Source organism: Nesoenas mayeri (assembly GCF_963082525.1).
Source record: "Nesoenas mayeri genome assembly, chromosome: 2".
Classification (NCBI taxonomy): domain Eukaryota; kingdom Metazoa; phylum Chordata; class Aves; order Columbiformes; family Columbidae; genus Nesoenas; species Nesoenas mayeri.
Window position 1 is genome coordinate 79593364 of NC_137543.1, and position 18571 is coordinate 79611934.

Consider the following 18571-nt stretch of genomic DNA (forward strand, 5'->3'; position numbering starts at 1 on the left):
CTCAGTGCTCAGCACAGTACAGCTCGGGGCTTCAAGAGCCAGCCCACACCTTTCTCTGGAACTGCTCACCTCCTTACATGAAGGTCAGAAGAACTGGTGAGGTCATGGAAGTGTTTAACATCTGCAATACCAGGACCAACACCAGAGCTGCTGCCTCAGCTCTTTAACAGGCAAGTTTTCTCTCCAACTGCCTGTAACATTTCACTCCACACATCTCCACTTCAGCCAACACATCTTGGGTCACTTTCCTTCAGCAAGATCAGATGAAACACCAGTACTCAATGGGAACAACAAAAGCTGACATCAACAGTAACTTCAGGGTTTTAATCACGAAATCTTTAACAGATCATCAGAAATTTGTATTGACATTTATCTAAAAGTTACGGTAATTTTGAACAGTTTTTAGATTATGAAAATTCATTAAATTCAACATAAAACAATTACACTGTAAGTTACTAATCCAGCCCTGAGCTGGAGCATAAAGCAAGCAGTCATCTTCTGAGGACAACATTAATCCCGGAATTACGTTTTCCATCAGTGTGTTTCTTCAAACAATTCCCACTTAACCTTCCCGGAATCTCTCATCCCACATTTTCACCTCAATAGTGCCAGCCAGAAGTCCTAAATACCCAGTGAACTTACATCTGGCACCACAAGTGAACACCTTCCGTACAATCCATCTCAGGCTCTCAGATCCAGCATCCCCTCTTGGCCTCAACCATTTTGCAGAACTGCCCCACAAAAACGGATTGCATAAAGATGGGCAGCAAGACTATGCATGCATCTTTGTTCATAGCCATGACTACTTTGCCACATATTCCATTTAAGATATTTAAGTTAAGTCAATCATCATTTCACTGGAAGAGACAAACTCCCTGCTCTTCTTCTCACAGACAGGAAGGCACACCAGCATACACATCCTCATTTGGTAGGTCCATTTTAATAACAGAACCCTTGACTCAGAAACCATTAAATCCCCCTTCCCAACACCAGTTGCATGCAGCAATCTTGGGAACTCAAAATCTGACTTGGGCCCGGAAATGCATCTGCTTTGTAGCATTGTTACTCATTCCTGTCTTGAGCATCCACTTTGACTTCATCCTCTGCAGGTATTGCATATCGCGCTTCTGAGCAAAGACCGCCCCTTCAAGGAGAGAGGAGGAAGAGAAAGAGGGATAAATGTCTGTAAGATAACTTACTGCTTAAATGAAAACCAGCTAAACTGTCCACTTAAATCAGCAGTTAGCTGTATGTTTTCCTTCCCATACCGCCACACTTCTTTTTGCTTTTCTCTTGGGAAAGGCCAGTTCCCTCTATAGACACCCACGACTGTGATCAAGGGAAAAGGTTGTTTTACATTACAGTGTGTGATTCTTTGATTTCGAAAGCAGGTATTAAGCACACCGCTGCTCCCCAACTGAAAAAGCATGATTTCTGTTACATTATTAAATAGCAAAAGCAGTGGTTTTGGCAGGCAGAGAAAGGATAATAACTCTAGAAACCAACAAGTCTCAGGAAGTCACCAAATATTACAAACATGAATGAACTGAAGGGCTGGCACAGAAGCTGCCGTGGATTTTAGACACAAACAGCTTCCTATAACTTATTCTGCTTGGCTCTCAGGAATGAAAGGGAACTGAAAGACAAACCGCTGCACAAAACCCCACAAATGTGAAACAAATTCAACCCATCTAATTGCAGTGATGACATTCTAGAACCTCCTCCTCTGCAAAAATCTCACATTGTCACTTACCTGTCTGACTTGTCCAGCCCAGAGCTCTGTACTGCTGCAACACCCGACCCACTGCTTTCTTATTTTTCGCAACAGCCACCGTTCTTGACAGACCAAAGCGTTGCTTGTAGTATCTCATTAAAGAACGATGACCCACTCTTGCACCTGTTCAGAGAAGGGGTTATCTATTATACATAACAAAGCAGTTTCTGAAATGCAGTAGTCAAGCATATTGTGAAAACGGCAGAAAATCCCTGTGCATAGACATACTATTAAAAGGCCCAGAACCTGAAAAACTTTAGGACTATTACAAACCCAATGTAATTCCTGTAAGAGGTACTGTGCTGCACTCTACCTTGCTTTTTTTCTTCAAAGAGTGCTGTTGCTCCAGGGAACCGCAGCTCAGATAACAAAGGGGCAGTTATCAGAAAAGTTTAATTAGAAGAACGAGCAGAGAGGCAATGTTGTTTCAAGTAACAAGGGTAACTTGCTGACATTCAGGAAATCTTCTGTAACCACACAGTTGGCAGCACTTTTCAGAATGAAAAGGTTGGAGTCCCCTCATGCAAAAACACCAAAACAAAAAATTGCAAGCAAGGGTGTCAAATGCTACATGGGGCAAGAGTAAAGTTGTTTAAATAAATTAATTTTACTGAACTAGTTTACTAAATTAGTTGCAAACTACCAATCTGAAAAAAAACTGCAGTAGATTACCCAAGTTATAGCCTCTTCAAGTTACATAAAAACAAGACATGGAAACTCTTGGAATATACCATGTGAGTCACAGGTTAAGAAAGATGTAAAGTGGGCAAAAGAATCCCCTGCCCCAGTCTACCTATACATTAATGCTGAAGAAGTTGAATTTAGAAAACAACAACGAGTTCCCAGATTGCCTAACTACTTAAGTGTTTTGTATAAAATGACAGACGGGTCTTCAGACTTGGTAGAGAAAATAATGGAAGGTGAGGACAAAACCCCAAAGACACTTAGATGTAAAATAACTTTCTCCCTTCCCAAACAAAAACACTTACCATGATACCCTGTGCTTCAGATAACAGCTGCAGCAACGAGAAATACAGAGTAAGTCCATTGTAACACAAACCCTACACCTACCCGAAGGAAGGATCAGCTCCATGGTGTCATCATCATAATCCAACTCTCTCTCTGCTGAGCGCTCTCCAGGTACCTCCACATCTTCCCCATCCTTGTGATCAGGGTAACTGCTCCTGTGGAAGAGTAGCAGGACGTGGTTTATACACAGCTACCCAGACCCACTGCACAAAAGAACTGCCATGCACAGCTACAGCAAGCCACAATCACTGTCATGTTTCACCTGCCTTGGTTTGAGAGTTCTTCCCAGTAGCAGCCTGCCCTGAACAGAGGCTGAAGATCACCCTTCCTCCACCCAGTTCTATAACCCACCACGGTTCTGCAGTGATTATGGTGAAAAGCCACCACCATGTAGCCCACCAGCTCTGCACAGCTACCAAACAAGCACTCTCAGAAGCTCCACTAAATCCAATTATCACCGTAACAGAATAGGATGTATTTCTGACCAAAACAAACACAATTTAGGATAAATTACAGGAAGTTCATCAAGTGGCCTCTAAATCACAGCAGTCCTTTTTAACTCCAGCTACTTTTAAAAAATCCACAGTAGGTATTAAGCCTACAATCTGCCTAAAAGGTAATGAAGAGATAGTTATGCCCTTTTATGATCTTTGCTGGTGCACTGAAATCTATACTTGGTAACAGCAAACATACCAAACAGATTTCAATACATTTTCATGTAGGACTGGTATGAGTGGCCACAGGAGAAGAAAACCAATCATGTTAGGTTTACCTAGAAAAGTGGTAAAACAGCTACACAAAATAAGCATCAGAACCAGAAACAGGACTAAATTTTAAGAATGAATAATAGTTTCTGATGTAATGTTCAACTGTCCTTTTTTTGTCTCCATCTGCGCTCCATTCAAAGGAAAGCATCCTCACCTGAAATCATAGAAGTCTGCAAATTCCAGAGCAGCATCTCCGTCTGTGAAGAGTTTGCAGTGGCTTTTGTCATTCATGTGAGCCTGTACTGCTTCTGTAGAGTAGAAGGATTTCCCTTTTTCATTGCACCAGATACAGATTTTCCCAACACCAACTTTCTCTCCTGCAGAAAACATTGACATTTACATTGGTTTGAACAGAGCCTCCCAGTCAATAATTAACAATTCTGTGATGTAGCCTTCCCAGCTTGAAGGCAGCGAGACCAAGGAAGAGCCTTGAGCCCCTCATTTCCAGAAAAGCCCTGCTGCTCCTATGCCTTGACCACATGGCTCTATCAGGGACAAGACTGTGCATTTAAAGATTGCATAGGACAAGGTATGGATCACTATGTATTCTCAAAAAATGTCATACTTATGACACAGTTTTCTGTCCAATACTCCAAAATTATTTAATTCCCATCATTAGTTGTACACTTCAAGGAAGTTACATTTTTTTCTAGCTTTTATCTCTCTCACAAGTACTGCAAACCAATGACACAAACACATGACTCATTAGTAGGATAAGACAGTTCATATGCACATATCAGTAACAGAGTTTTGTCCTAAATTTCATGTTAGCTGAACAACTTTCTCAAAATTAGAAAACTATGTGAAACCTACAGAGTCTATGCCCACATGTTTGCACAGTGGGTTTTCTCTCTCTCTCTTTCTCTCTCTGGAAAGCCTATGGTCATGTCCATGATCAAAATGCTGAACTAGACAGCAAACATATTTTACACACACACACAAACACGCCCCCAAAACCCAACAAAACACCAACACCTTTTAAGTCATATATAAGTGAAAACAAGCAGTAAGAGCATATAATTATCTTGATTTAAAAAAAAAAAAAAAAGAGAGAATAATTACAGGCATACCCAGGTATGCAATTAGTCCTCTGAGATCTACAAGGTACTCTATGTCTGGAATGAAGAAACTGTGAACTTTCGTCATATGGGCCACATTTTTTGTGAGAGATCTTGAATGGTGAAGACAGAACAAGCAGTCCGTGACTGGTATGGCCCCAACAGCAGGAGTGCTTTCAGCTTCTGCCTGCTCCTCCTCTTCTTCTCCCACACTTTCCATCTCTTCTTCAGAGCCCATGTCTTCATCAGAATCCATATCTTCCCAGTCTTTCAAAGGAGGTTTAAAAAAAAAAGAATTGTACAATTACTTTTCCCAAGCAAAACAAGTCCCAATTAAGTTAGAAATTTTCTATTCTCAGAGCTAAGTGCCACACAGTCATTTCCAGGTGCAAGAATATATCATTGCCAGTAAAACATGTTTCTTTGTATTATGCACAGCAAAGCTCAAGTCTGCTCATAAAAAAAGTTGGCAGATTCAATATCCGCCCCCCCTCCTCCATTTTTCTTAACTATTAACATTTTATTGCTGTCTTGAAGCCTTAAACTTAATTCACCACAGGAACAGTTACATGGCTCATTAAAAACAATTCAACTCTGTCAGAATCATGAAAATATTCATTTGCAGCAGTGAGGGAAAACACACTCCTGTTCACACATCCATCTTTAACAATAGAGGACAACAAAGCCAGCTGTCACAAATATACTATGTTATATGTTAGTATATACCAAGATATACTAACACTTTTACACATTTGCAAGATTACTGCAGAGCTCATTAATGGACCAGTAATCTGATTATACTGCTAGAGGGGTCCAGAAATCTTTTTTAAGGAGTTCAGATCTGGGCTGCGAGCATCTCCCAGTCCTCTACTCCTGCTGGTCCCCTTCCAACTGCAATGCCCACAGAGTGTGAGAGAACAGGGAACATGGTGCTCCCCAGTGCTGCAGGCTGCTCATTCAAGATCTTTGCTGTAGGATGTAGTTGAATAATTTTAACAGTCTGACACTGAACTAACAGAACACGTGCAAAACATTCCTGGGCAAACACTTAAAAGGAAAATTAACATTCAGAAACCTATCAAGATTTTGGCATTACAGTTTATGACTAACACATTAATACAAAACAGGTGCAAGCTTGTTCGTTCTTTAGATGTTAAGATGCATGTTCAGAGGTATATGTTTCTTCTACTGTAGAAGAGATTCCCTGCACTGCAACTGACATTTCTCTAGCATAAAACTGCTGTAACAGATGTAATAATGGTTTCAGTAATGAAGCTGGCACAGTAGGTCCCACTTCATCCACACCTGCCCCCTTGCTGCAGTTTAACTACCCTATTCAACTGCTTCAACAGATGCGTTTGAAGCTGCACTGTAAACTACAGAACTGAAAGCATCAAAGTTAAAAATAAGCCTTTTGCAGGAATTCTGAAGCTCTGGTCTTTTCAGAGGATTTGATACGTTATGTGTATAAAATATGTTGTTAATTTACTAATGTAACTCCAGTGCCAAGAAAGGCTGACCTCCAACAAGGACCTCCATGCACACGAGTGGTGAGGGTGAAGCAGCAGGAACGGGCAGTTGGGGTGGCAACTCTTAAGCCAATTTTACTATAGAGGCCAATATGATGAGAAGCTGTGCCACAGAGTGTCAGCCTATGGAGGAAACTTTCTCCTCTGCTCCTGATGGGCAGAAAAAAACAAAAACAAACCACTCCCACCTCCCATCAGAGCAGTAAAGTGATTCATGGGACAACAGCAAAAGATCATGATTGGATTTTTGTTCATCTATTTTTCAGAAGCAGTTTCAGCGTAACCTGTTATGTTGGCTTCCCTTAAAGGAAACTTCTCCTGGAATTTTATGTGGGAAATAGTGCTCATATTAGTAACTGTAGCGGCAACCTTCACATGCATTAGTATTTTGCACAGCTGGTAGTTCAGACACTAACACAGAGACCTTGACTGCAAGTTTAACTCCTTTGTTAAGCTGCAAATTTAATCAACAGGAAGACCTTTAATGATGGAAAATGCTGTACTACTACAGAAACAGAAGGAGGCTTTTAGATAAAACCAACTACTACATAGCTTGCCCCAAGCTGTCTCTTCTCAGTATGCTTACTGCCTTACCTTCTTCCATATCCTCTTCTTCCTCCGCCCGTTCTTTGGCCAACTTCTTTGCTTGCTGTTCAAACCACTGCAGCCGTGGAGGTTTTTCCCATCGTTCTCTACTCTGTGGTAAGCTGGCGCTTCCCATAGAAGCTGGAGAGCTACTTGCATCACTAGGAGGTAAAGGTGTCTTCTTTGGTGAGGAAGATGGCTGAGCTCTGATGGCTTGCTGAATAGCTGCATTCATTTCATCTTTGTTTACGCTCTCTGGGGCCAGCCCCTTTTCCAGGTTCTTTTCATTTAATATTTTCACCTTCTTGCTGACAGCTTGGACAGCTTTCTTCTCCAGCTCCAGGTGCTTCTTGGACTTCAAGTGATTCTCATAGGCATTGAAGGTGGAGAATCTCTTGCTGCAAACCGTGCAGTAAGTGGCAGTGACTTTGTTCTGCTCCTCTGCTACTGCTCTCTGCGCTAGGACTCTCTCTTGGAAATTCTCAGCAGTGACAGGAGGCATGTCAGCAACCTTACGCTTCAGGTTGTATCTATGCCAGTCAGTTTTGTAATGGGCACGCTGAATGTCAGCATCCTTGAAAGCCACACGGCAAGTAATACAAGTGTAGGTTGCCATTCCTAGAAAGCGGAAAAAAAAAAAAAAATCATGCTGACAAAGATAAGTAACAGCCACAAAAAAACTCCAAATACACCAACCTGACTGAAGCCACGTAAGGCAGCATAAGACATAGAGTTCTTGTACAGAATTAAGTTCAGTAAACACCAGCATTAGCAAACAGCACTAGAAGGAGCAAAATAAGAGAATATAAAAGACTTTGATTCTGTTATCAGAGATCACTCATACTACAGCAGCCTCTGAGCACCCTAGCTCTGGACCCAGCACCCACCGTGCTTGTCATGGCTCAGACACATGACAAGAGGGTTCCCAGCTGTAGCAGTGGTGCTTCCAAAGCTCAGCACTTTTTACTGAAGATCAGAAACTAAAAATTCTTATCAAACTCATGTTCTGCCAACTACAGGCTTTTGAAGAGACTAGTGATTGCTCCAAAATAAGGGTAAAAGGGAAATCGTGCTTTCACGCTTATTTTCCATTTTCCGCAGCCTTATCAGATGAGGAAAAAAAGTTACTGCATTTAAGAGTAAACCCCTCTCAGCTATTTTATAGAAGTGCATGTACTGTCAGCAACACTTTCTCTCACAGAACTGTTAGTCTGGAGATGCAGTCAGTCATGCCCAGAACTAGCACTTGAAGGCACTGTTGTCCCCAGTCTTCGTCCACTTCCCACCATCCAGCTGAGCTGTGTTACTGGGGCTGTCACAGGACAACTGGAGGGCAGTGACCTATCACTGATGCTGTCCTTTCCAAAGTCACACATTTCCTTTCTTTTCCGTGCTCAATGAAACTTAACTTTTTTTTAAACAAAGCTGACGGACTCTCTTGAACACTCCAAAAGCAAAGAGCAAAAAAGCATGTTCTAAACGGAGACCACTGAAGCCACCTCTGTCTTTTAACTAATTTAGAAAAAATACAGTTTAATCTGGAAAAAAATAAAGAAATAATACATGAGGAGGAGGCGGTCTGAAAGCAGGTAAACAGCAGCCTCTCCCAGAAGCTACCAATTGGGAGAAGCAGTGGTGAAAGACACAAATATATAGGCAAAGAGTTGAAAGGTCCTTTATGAAACACTCATTCCCTGGTAGAACCAGGCTCCTAAGTCCTGGTGCTATCTGTATCTCTATAGTGTCAAAAAATACATTAAGAGAAAATGATGGCCATACCATTTTATTTGAAATACTACAGGCAACCATTCAGTGTAAGAGATGCTTATTGTTTCAGAGCAAAATGTATTCTCTGCCCACTGAAAGATCTCAATTGATCTCTGAAGCGTTTCCCTCCCACCTGCAGATCTCCCTAACCCTCTTCTGGCTCAAACACGTATTTTACTGCCATAAACCAATTGATACAAAGTCCCATTTGTTGTAAGCCATTAAAACCTCACAGAAACCTCAGGACAGAACAGTTTGATCCAGCCTATTAGAGGTAGGCAGTAACTACACACTAGATTACCCTGGGGGTGATTAAAAAAGAAGGCCCAAAAAACAGATAAAAAGAGGTAGAAAACTGAGAGGATCAAAACCCATAAACCTTCATAGCTGACTAGTGAGTAGAGAAATAATATCTACAATTCAAGGTCCGCAAAGCCGAAGAAGCACCTGCAGAATCCCGCGTGGTGATGCCAACACCTCTCATTGCGCTTTCCCCCACCATTCGAACCCACAGCAAACCCCAGACACTCACGGGCCTTTGGCCCAAGACACGGCCGAGTCCTTCCAGAAAAACGTAGTTCTCCCCACAGGGTCTTGATTATGGTTGATTATACCTACTTGTATTTGAACTTAAATTGAGCCGATCCCCACGAGGCTGAGACAAGACAGAAAGGCCTCACTGAGAGGCAGGTGCTTATTACAGGGGCACCAGATGTGACAGCACAACTTAAATCCAGGAAACAACATAAAATAAAGCACAGGCCGTGGCGCAGGCGGAAGCCGCGAGCCCTCGGGCCTGTGACTCAGACCGGGCTCACAGAGAGACCAACGGGCACCCCGGGCCCCGCAGCCCACCCGCCGCGGCCTCGTCCTCCCGCCGCCCCCGGGGGAGCACAGCCGTGCCGTGCCGTCCCGCCCCGAGCAGCGCGCTGCCCGCCCCGCCGCCAGGCCCCGGCGGACACGCACCCACCGCCCGTGAGGCGAAGGTTCTCCCGGAACCGCTGCCGGCGAGGCCCGACCAGGAAGACGCCGCTCAGCACCAGGCGGGAAGGGAGCGGCCGCTTTTTCCGGCAAGGAGGGCCCGCCCCCTGGCGGCCCGGAGGCCCCGCGGAGCGCCCCGGGCGCCCCGCCCCCACCGTAAGGCGGCACCTCCCGCCGCTCCGCCGGGACTGGGGCGTCTGTTCGGTGCCAATTCACGTCGGGGTGAGAATGGGAGTCATAGAATCATAGAATAGTTTGGGTTGGAAGGGACCTTCAAAGGTCACCTAGTCCAACCTCCCTGCAATGAACAGGGACATCTTCAACTCGATCAGGTTGCTCAGAGCCCCGTCCAGCCTGGCCTGGAATGTCTGCAGGGATGGGGCATCTACCGCCTCTCTGGGCAACCTGGGACAGTGTTTCACCACCTGCATTGTAAAAATTTTCTTCCTCATATCCAGCCTGAATCTCCCCTCCTTTAGTTTAAAACCATTACCTCTTGTCCTATTGTAACAGGCCCTGATAAAAAGTCTGTGCCCATCTTTATTATGGGTCTCTTTTAAGCACTGAAAGGCCCCAATAAGGTCTCCCTGGAGCCTTCTCTTCTTCAGGCTGAACAACCCCAACTCTCTCAGCCTGTCCTCACAGCAGAGCTGTTCCAGCCCTCTGATCATTTTTGTAGCTTCCTCTGCCCCCTCTCCAACAGGTCCACGTCTTTCCTGTACCGAGGGCTCCAGAGCTGGACACAGGACTCCAGGTGGGGTCTCGCCAGAGCAGAGGGGCAGAGTCACCTCCCTTGACCTGCTGGCCACGCTCCTTTTGATGCAGCCCAAGACACGATTGGCCTCTGGGCTGCAAGTGCACATTGCTGGCTCATGTCCAATCTCTCATCGCCCAGCACCCCCAAGTCCTTCTCCTTCTCATCAATGAAGAGGGTTTTTTTGTTGTTGTGGGTTTATTTTTCCCTATTTTGGGAACAAATTACCATTAGATACGGTGAAAGGTAAAAACTAACACGTATTTATTAAATGGTTTTACAAACAATCAATATAATAATTCCATGTTTACAAAATAGTAATCAGGCTCGGTAAAGTGCTGCAAAATATTTTAAATAAAGACATTTTGTAATTTTCCAGTTTCTGGTTACCCGGACAGGTGGTGGTTACAGACTGTTACGCTGCTCGTGTGCTGAGAACAGACATGGAGACTACAGAGAGTTTGTTCAGAAGGCTGAAACAGTCTGGAAAAAGTGCAAAACGAACAAAAAAACAAGTAAAACAAGTATTTCTTCAAAACCTATTACTTTGGGTTAAAATTATTTCCCCTCCTCTGCATAGAATGTTTTGTTTTTTTCCACAAACAAACTGAAGAATGGCATGTAGATATGTGGTACATACACATGAAAAGCCCTGCGTGCTAAAAATGGGAGCTTTTACACTGGATTTGGCACACCTAAGGCCACTGATCAAACGGCCATCACTTCTGTCACTAAGAGAAGGGGCAATTTTCAGAGTGCAAAGGACAGAACTGCATCCCACAGGCCCTGTCCTACCACACGCTGCTTTCTTCCAGCGGGGGTGTGTGAAGCAGCCCCTGCGAGGCGTGGGATGGCGAGCGTTTCAACCGCGCTACTGCAAAAACACATGGCATCCTCCATTTCCTACCAGGTAAGAGCGCACGAGATAACGCCAGCAGCATTGATCCCATGGCAAGATCACACCCCGTGTTACCCCATGGGCACTTTCTCATGTGTCCACACTCCACTGACGCCCTCCACACTGTCCATACCGCCTTAGACTGGACACGGCATGCAAACAGGCTTTCCACGGAACAAATGCTCATTGCAAAGCTACGTGCTGCCTCATACTCGCTCTTCTTCTCTCTGCATATGCAGATTGGGAAGATGGGAAGGTGACAACAGTGCTTGGTAGGAAATACGCTGCGTTGTGACAGGAATTTTTAAGTAACTGTTCTTTTGTGGCTGCTGTTAAATACAGTGTAATGAAGATTTCTCGAGGGATTTCCAACTGAAGGCAGTGTGGGAGTGATCTCACAAAGGAGAGAAATGTTTTCTTTGTGTTTTGCTGTCAAACTGCTGGCAGTGGAATGTATGGTGTCCGAGCAAAGTGTTTCTTACATGCATTTGTCTGGGAGGGAAGAGGTAATTTCCTGAAGAGAACTAAGCATCTTTCCACTACCTGAGGAAGAATATTAAATGTTACAGAATTACCTTCTTCCCATGACACAGTATTTAAGGGCTTGAATGTAATCGACTACCATGAGAACAGAAAAATAAAATTCTAAAGACACTCAGATAAACCATTATGCCCCTAAACTTTAGTGATTTGCTTGTTCAAGTTTTGCTTTGTTTTTCTTGCTGGGAAAAAAAAAAAAAAATTGCTGGAGAAAAATCAATCAGTTTTTCTATCTCGAAACCAGAAAATGGATCATGTACAAAAAGTCAAAGAAACTCCTCCAGCTCCTTTTCTTGCTTGATCTAATCTATTATTCTAGAAGAGCTCCCCTGCGTTACGTACTCTTATAGCCACAAGTACTCTTCATAAAACAACAATAAAGTGCACGCTGTTATAATGCCACCACCGACAGCCAGCTCGTCTGTCCCATCAACCCGCTGCTGAGAAGCCCGTGAAGGATGGACGGCGCCCTCCCGCCTCTCCCCACCCCATAGCCCTGTTCCCCCCCTGGCACCAGTGCTCCTGTACAAGGGAGCACACAGGTGTTTGGGTGTCCTAACAAGTTTCATCAGCAACCTGGAAGTTGTTCTCTTCTAACTGTATAGATTGTCCTAAACACGCAGCAAGGAAACAAGGCTTTTCACTCATCAGAGAAATTTAAGTGCCCTTTAAACTTAATGATTTCCCAGCAAAAGCATCTTTTATATTTGTCCGTGGGTTTTGTGGTGGTTTTGGGTTTGGGTTTTTGGTTTTTGTTTGTTTGTTTGTTTTCCAAATGCAAAGGACAGGCTGGCAGAAGCTAAAAAGGAAACTTAGATACCAATGCTGTAGGAGTGATACGGCCATGTTTTTTTAATCATTTCCAGAAACTCGCTTTTAATGTTAAGATGTTGTAATTTCAAAAGCTGCATCTTGTGGGATCTATAACCATCATCCACTTACTTCGTAATGGATTTGATAATGAAGGCACAGGCTCACTTTTTTACCAGTAAAGGACAGCAAACACAGTCAATAATGCATTACTGACACAAAAGCACAAGCAACAATAAAGCTAGTGTTAAAAATTCTCCCCATCTTTTCTTTCGCTACATTGGTTTTGGCCATTTGCCTATTTTTTTCACCTCAAAAGCAAAAAAAAAAAAAAAGAGAGTTAACTTTAAACACAGATTTACCTACACATATATGTTGGTGAGAGATTTTTATAATCTGTTGCTGTATTTTGTGAGGGTCCTAGATGACAGTATTCACCTCTTCAAATGCCAGCAAATGGAAAATCACTTGAGTAGTAGTAGTAGCAGCTGACATGGTCCCTCAACTTTGCTAACGGTTTACATCACATTTAAAAAAACCCTAGCGTTACTTCTTCCTATTTCTTTGATTACTATTGCTTGGTATTGCAATTTGGTTTTGTGAGCAAAAAAGCCCTAGAAAAAATTAAATAAGTTACCTGACCCCAAGGCACAGACTCAGCACGTGTGGAGTTTAAACTGGCAAATAATTGAAACAAGCTCTTTTCTGTTTGTTTTAAATTACATGCCAAGAAGAAGATTCTGAGCGTCTTCTGTAGCATATGACCTCATCGAATACTTTAAAGTACCTTAAAATATTCAGCTTGCAACACAACTTTTGTTGCAAGTCATGGCAGCTGTCCTGGGGGAAAATAAAACAAAACCCACAGAATCTTGAATTAAGGAAGTGGCACCTAAAAAAGGCCTTTTTTTTACCTTTTTTTTTTTAAAAAACCTCTAACCTCTATTCCAAACAATAACTACCCTCCCCTGCTCCCAAAAAGATTGTTCGGTTTACATGATATTAACTCTTAAATATAAGAAATGTGTTGGCTGACTTCACATAGGCAATACTGCCCAGGACCAGACTCTATCGAGGACCGCAGCAGGTGGTCAGTCAAACAGCATGCCACTTTACAACTCTACAAGCCTAAAACAGCAAAAAAACTTGGAAATGCATCACCATATCCAAAACAATTCAAAGGTTTTAAGTATGAAATCAAGTCCTTCGATAGTGTTGCACACATTTTTAAACTAGATTTGTGCTGGTTAATGTGTTTCATATACAGTAGATGCACTACACATAATGCTAACTGCAGGGATTCATACTTCTCGGTATGATTGAAGGAGGTGAGATTTAGTTAATCTCATTGCAGTCCTCTCATAACTTGCTCTTGCCATGTGAATCGTTAATTGTATTACATGGTTGGCAACCAGGAGTAAATAAACTGCCGATGTTGAATATTTGGCTCAGGACCTCAAAATACATGGTTGGCAAAAAGATTAAAGAAACCCTCCCCTCATCTCTTTTGAACAAGTGACCTTCAACACTCATCTGCAACCAAACAGTGGATAGATAATTCATTTCCATGCTATTACACTGAGGTATAACTACCAGAAACATTAAGCTATCAGTATCAGCTGATATTTATCCAGTTAATTCACTCTGCATAAAGGAAATTATTACAACACATCTAAAGTGATAGTTAAAGCTTACAGCTCAGAATTTTCCTTTTTTTTTTTTTTTTTTTTTCCTTTTTTGCATTTGATTTTTTTGTGTGTGTTTTATTTCTTTTATGTTACCAGCTGCAATTTCCAGGTTAATGACTTCCAAGCAGATTTGAAAGGAAGCCTGAAGATTTCTTCTTTTCCTGGGATTCTGCCTCTTGGCCTTGTGAAAGTCCCAATTCTTTCTCAATCTGCTCAAGCTCAGACTGGTCAAGCAGTTCAAAATCATCAGCTTCCTCCGTGTCTGTCTCCTCGCTCAAACTAGGCGCTGCATGTGAGGGAGCTTGCTGTGCTGACTGCAACTGGTCTTTGATGGCCGCAGACACCGCAGCTGCGATGACATCCCCAGCAATCCCGCTCATTAAATTAAAGGTTTGGTCACTGGTCAAAGGCAAGGAGAGCCCTGCAGTGGACGGTCTCTCTTTGCTCTGTCTGGAAGGATGATCCACCTGGAAATACGGTTGTTCGTTTTTTCGCTTTTGCTGGATGGGCACACCAATGCTTGAGTCATCATCATCGTTTGTTCCGGCACCGTTTTCTAAAGAGGGAAATTCTGAAAGATCTCTAGCGAAAGCTTCTTCATGATCGCTAGGTCGGTCTAAATCTGTTGCAGGACGAACAGAAGGAAACAGCGTTAGCAAACACAAAACTCTTCCCCAATACAGCAGCCAAATGTAAAAATGCAATTAGTAGGCTTTTCTTCAAATACATTTACTAATCCAGAGTCTAGGAGGTCTTCCATAGTCTTAATGCAGAGGAGCTTTGTCTCACGTCTAAAATAAAATGGGTTTGAGGTCATGAACCTACTACCACAAGTCACCTACTATCACAACCTAACTCAGAAAATTATTTGAGGACAATGTCTTTTTAAAATGGTATCCAGCTGTGAATGAAACAGATGCAAATCTTCAGCACAGCCAGTTCTAAATATGCCAGCCACATGAAGTCATAAAATGTATAATGTCACAACAGGTCTTTAAACATTTTTCTTCACAATATATGTAAATTAAAAACATGTAAGTGTGTATAAAACTATAACAAGCTTTTACAACACTTGTAGAATAAAAAAATAATGTTTAAATAAAAATATAAAACCAAAGTAAAGACATAGTTGATAACTTTTTCCTTTCTTGGTCAATGTTTATTTTAAATAGGAAACAGAAAATGGAAATTCTACAGATGACTAGGACAGTTTCACATCTTCAGGAAGATAAAAAGCAGAATGTAAATGAATAAAAATTAGATTTTAATGACTGCATTAATGGCATGATATTTGTTATTATAAATGTGTAAAATATACTGACCATACTACATGACATGTGGAAGAGGCCTAAATGAGCCTAAGGAAATATTTTGATCTAGTATTTGAATGGGAAGGTAAAAAATCATCAGTTAGAACTTACTTCATATGAAAAAGAGCAATAGAAGCATTCATAAGGGACAAGGAAATGAATCCTAAAAATGTCTGGTACACCATTTTCACCATTTTCTTTAAGAAAAACAGGCTGGGGAGGTAAGGAGGTATGAGGAGGTTGTGCTGTATGCAGAGTGGTGGCTCAAATGGACAGAGCTTTGAGAGGAGATGAGCCAGTCCTTGGACGCATCCCATCTGGTGTTGCGCTTGTGTGTATGTCCCATTTGCCGAAATGCTCCGCAGGGGGAGAGGAGTGGATGTTGTTTACTTTTCACTTGGCAAGGCCTCTAAGGCAGTTTCCCACATCTCCCTTACAGCCAAGTCGGTGAGTGAATTGGGTAAGTGAACTGTAAGGTGAGTGGAAAATTGGCTGGACTGCCAGGGTCCAAGGGCTGTGGTCAGTGATACAAGGTCCAACTGGAGGCTGGTTATTAGTGGTGTCTCTCAAAGGTACTGAAGCCAAGACTGTTCAATGTTTTTATAAATGACTTGGATGACAGGATGGAGCGCATTCTCAGCAAGTTCAAGGGCAGAAGGGAACTGTTCTGGGGCAGGTATATTTGATATTCTGGAGGGCAGGGTGCCCTTGGAGAGACCAAAAGGCTGGAGAAGTGAACAGGCTGAAAAGGAACATTATGAAATTCAACAAAAGCAAATGTGAAGTCTTGCATCTGGGATGGAATAACCTGTGCAGCAGTACAGACTGGAGGCAGTGAGACAGAAAGCAGCTTTCAAGAAGAAGACCTGTGGACAGCAGGTCAATGGTATGCCCTTGCAGCAAAGGCGGCCAACCATATACTGAGCTGTACTAGCAAGAGCGAAGACAGAAAGTCAATGGAAGGGATTCTCCCCCTCTATTCAGCACCTAAAAGTGCACATACTTTATTCAGTTTTGACCTCTCCAGTACAAGAAAGATAATGAAAGACCGGAATGAGTTCCCTGGAGAGTCAGCATGGTTATTAGGAGTCTGGAGAACATGACATATGAGGAGATGCTGAGAGAATTGGTTTTGCTCAGCCTTAAGAGAAGGTGGCAAAGGGAGGAATCACATCGTTGTCTTTACCTAATGCAAAGGCATAGAGAAGATAGGGCCTCACTCTTCTTAAAGGTGCACAGTGGAGGGATAGGAGTAAATTGACACAAGCTGGAACATGGGAAATTTTGACTCACTGTAAGAAGAAACTTTTTTATCATGAGGGTGATCAAATATTGAAAAAGGCTGTCCAGGGAGCTTTCTGAATCTCTACCAGTGAAGAAGCTCAAAATTCAAGTGGTCACAGCCCTGAGCAACTTGAGCCAAGTTGAATATGCTTTGAATAGGAGGTTAGATTAGATGAATGACAATGGCTCATTCCAATTTACAATCCTGTGATTGTACAATGCTGTCTAGTTATAACTTGAAATATTAACCAAATAATTTAAGTCATTAATTTGGCCTGTATGATGTTATTAAGTAATATCACCCTAGTAGTCATTTACAGATAACTCTTCATAGAAGAGGAGAAATGCAAGATGACCAGAACAACAAATCCACAGCTGAGATTACACCACATTACTGTTGCCCTTAATCTTTCTCAGGTGAAGTGAAAGCTTGGTCTGTGAAAAGTAAGAAGTTAAAGATCTGGCCAAGATCAAGACAAGTGCTGGCGAATCTTTTCCTAGTCATAGTCTTCATGTCTCACTTAGGGCCACTGCTGGATGTCTTCATCAGCATTCTAGTAACCAAAACCTAATACTACTTTCTGTAGTTGGCTGTTTAGCAATTGAAAGTATTCACTTTGTCTTCCTCAACTTTTATTTGTATAGCTTACCCACAAAAGAACTGGTACTATCTTAAATGGTTTACTTGCTTTAAAGTTTTGGTGGAAGAGTGCGCTCAATCTGGCACTTACTGAATATGTTGGTTTTACCCACCATTATGTATTTATTTAGACACTTACTGATGTACTTTATTATTTCCAAGATGAGGACAGCCCTTACACAAGATGTATCCAAAATGATACAAAACACTGGAATTAATTTTGAATTCATTGTAAGGGTGGGGTGGGGGAAACATCCCAAAAAACTTATGTCCTCAAATGCTTTAATAATTTTCAGGTAGCTTACATGACTGCAATTCGTTGATGAAATAAGTGAGACCATTACATACCATCAGATGTGTCTGTCTGTGGAGAATACCCCTCGGATAAGTTAAAGGTCCCATTATCGGTCCAAGATACTTCTGATACATCTGTGTCAGACACTGACAGCTCTTTGGCAACAACTGCAGGACTAACCTAAATAGAAAAAAGTCCCATACATGGTATTCTTATGCTGAAAAAATTCACATGACAAGAAGCCGATGCTTATATACTGAGAAAGCAGCCTCTTACAGGTCACAGCAATATAAATCATCTCCTATTTAAGCTTTAATTCTAGAAATATGAAAATAGGCATATACAATACTTAGAAGGGAAGCATCACTCTTTGTAATAACTGAAAGCTGTATTATACTAAAGCAGCACAGAAAATTCTGATTTTTCATTCTGAAAATTATATCCTGCTGTAATGAAAGCAGAATGAGCCTGCAAACACAAAATATGCATAAATGTAAAGAAATGCATAAACTTGGATCAAAAAACCCTCACCCATTATCTATCAGACAGTCAAAAAATAGCTAAATAAAAATTCTGTTATTCTTAATGAATTTACACAACAATTTAAATTATGTCAGCTACAATTTTTTATTCCATGGGATATAATTTTTTTTTTCAGAACACAAAACCATTTTCAAAGCTATCACTGTCAAAGTCAGGCTTTATACACTGCTGATCAAATACTGCATAAGAATTCACCTAAAACTGATTTTTTTATATGAACTAGTGTTATTACTATAATGGAAAATTACTAAGAATATTAAGAGAGAAAGAAGGTACTAGAGTGTTCTCATACATGATTAGAAAGGTATTTACAGATAAT

General features: G+C 41.9%; 2 protein-coding genes across 7 annotated transcripts in view; both read right to left on the minus strand.

The window, feature by feature from the left end:
- Nucleotides 1-924: 924 nt before the first annotated feature.
- Nucleotides 925-9529, minus strand: ZNF622 (zinc finger protein 622). Of its 5 annotated transcripts, none has more exons than XM_080340086.1 (7): nt 9476-9529; nt 6752-7360; nt 4641-4895; nt 3725-3887; nt 2846-2958; nt 1754-1897; nt 925-1144 (listed from the first exon to the last, which is right to left on the minus strand). In XM_080340086.1, the coding sequence occupies exons 2-7, from the start codon at nt 7356-7358 to the stop codon at nt 1017-1019; spliced, it is 1410 nt and encodes a 469-aa protein (XP_080196212.1). In that variant the 5' UTR covers nt 7359-7360; nt 9476-9529; the 3' UTR covers nt 925-1016. The 5 variants fall into 5 exon arrangements, 4 of the variants coding, with proteins under 4 accessions (XP_080196212.1, XP_080196213.1, XP_080196211.1 ...); XM_080340087.1 differs by having other exon boundaries at nt 9480-9511; XR_013921864.1 differs by lacking the exon at nt 9476-9529 and having other exon boundaries at nt 2764-2958; nt 6752-7625.
- A 4444-nt stretch (nt 9530-13973) lies between these two features.
- The window catches only part of RETREG1 (reticulophagy regulator 1), a gene marked incomplete at its 5' end in the record, with an annotated part of 66468 nt that continues 61870 nt past the window's right edge, over nt 13974-18571 (minus strand). For both annotated transcript variants that reach the window (XM_080339356.1, XM_080339357.1), the window contains 2 exons: nt 13974-14802; nt 17763-17889. In XM_080339356.1, the coding sequence (XP_080195482.1) occupies nt 14291-14802; nt 17763-17889 (639 nt within the window). In that variant the 3' untranslated portion in view covers nt 13974-14290. The remainder of the gene's footprint in view (nt 14803-17762; nt 17890-18571) is intronic.

Bases quoted from the DNA above. Each gene is read 5' to 3' on its own strand.
- ZNF622 (XM_080340084.1), bottom strand. From the start codon at position 7,511: ATGCTGGTGTTTACTGAACTTAATTCTGTACAAGAACTCTATGTCTTA. The intron at 2,959-3,724 runs GTGAGGATGCTT...ACTCTTCCACAG, and splicing joins GCAGACTTCTATGATTTCAG to GAGCAGTTACCCTGATCACA. The intron at 1,145-1,753 runs GTAAGTGACAAT...CTCTCCTTGAAG, and splicing joins GGGCTGGACAAGTCAGACAG to GGGCGGTCTTTGCTCAGAAG.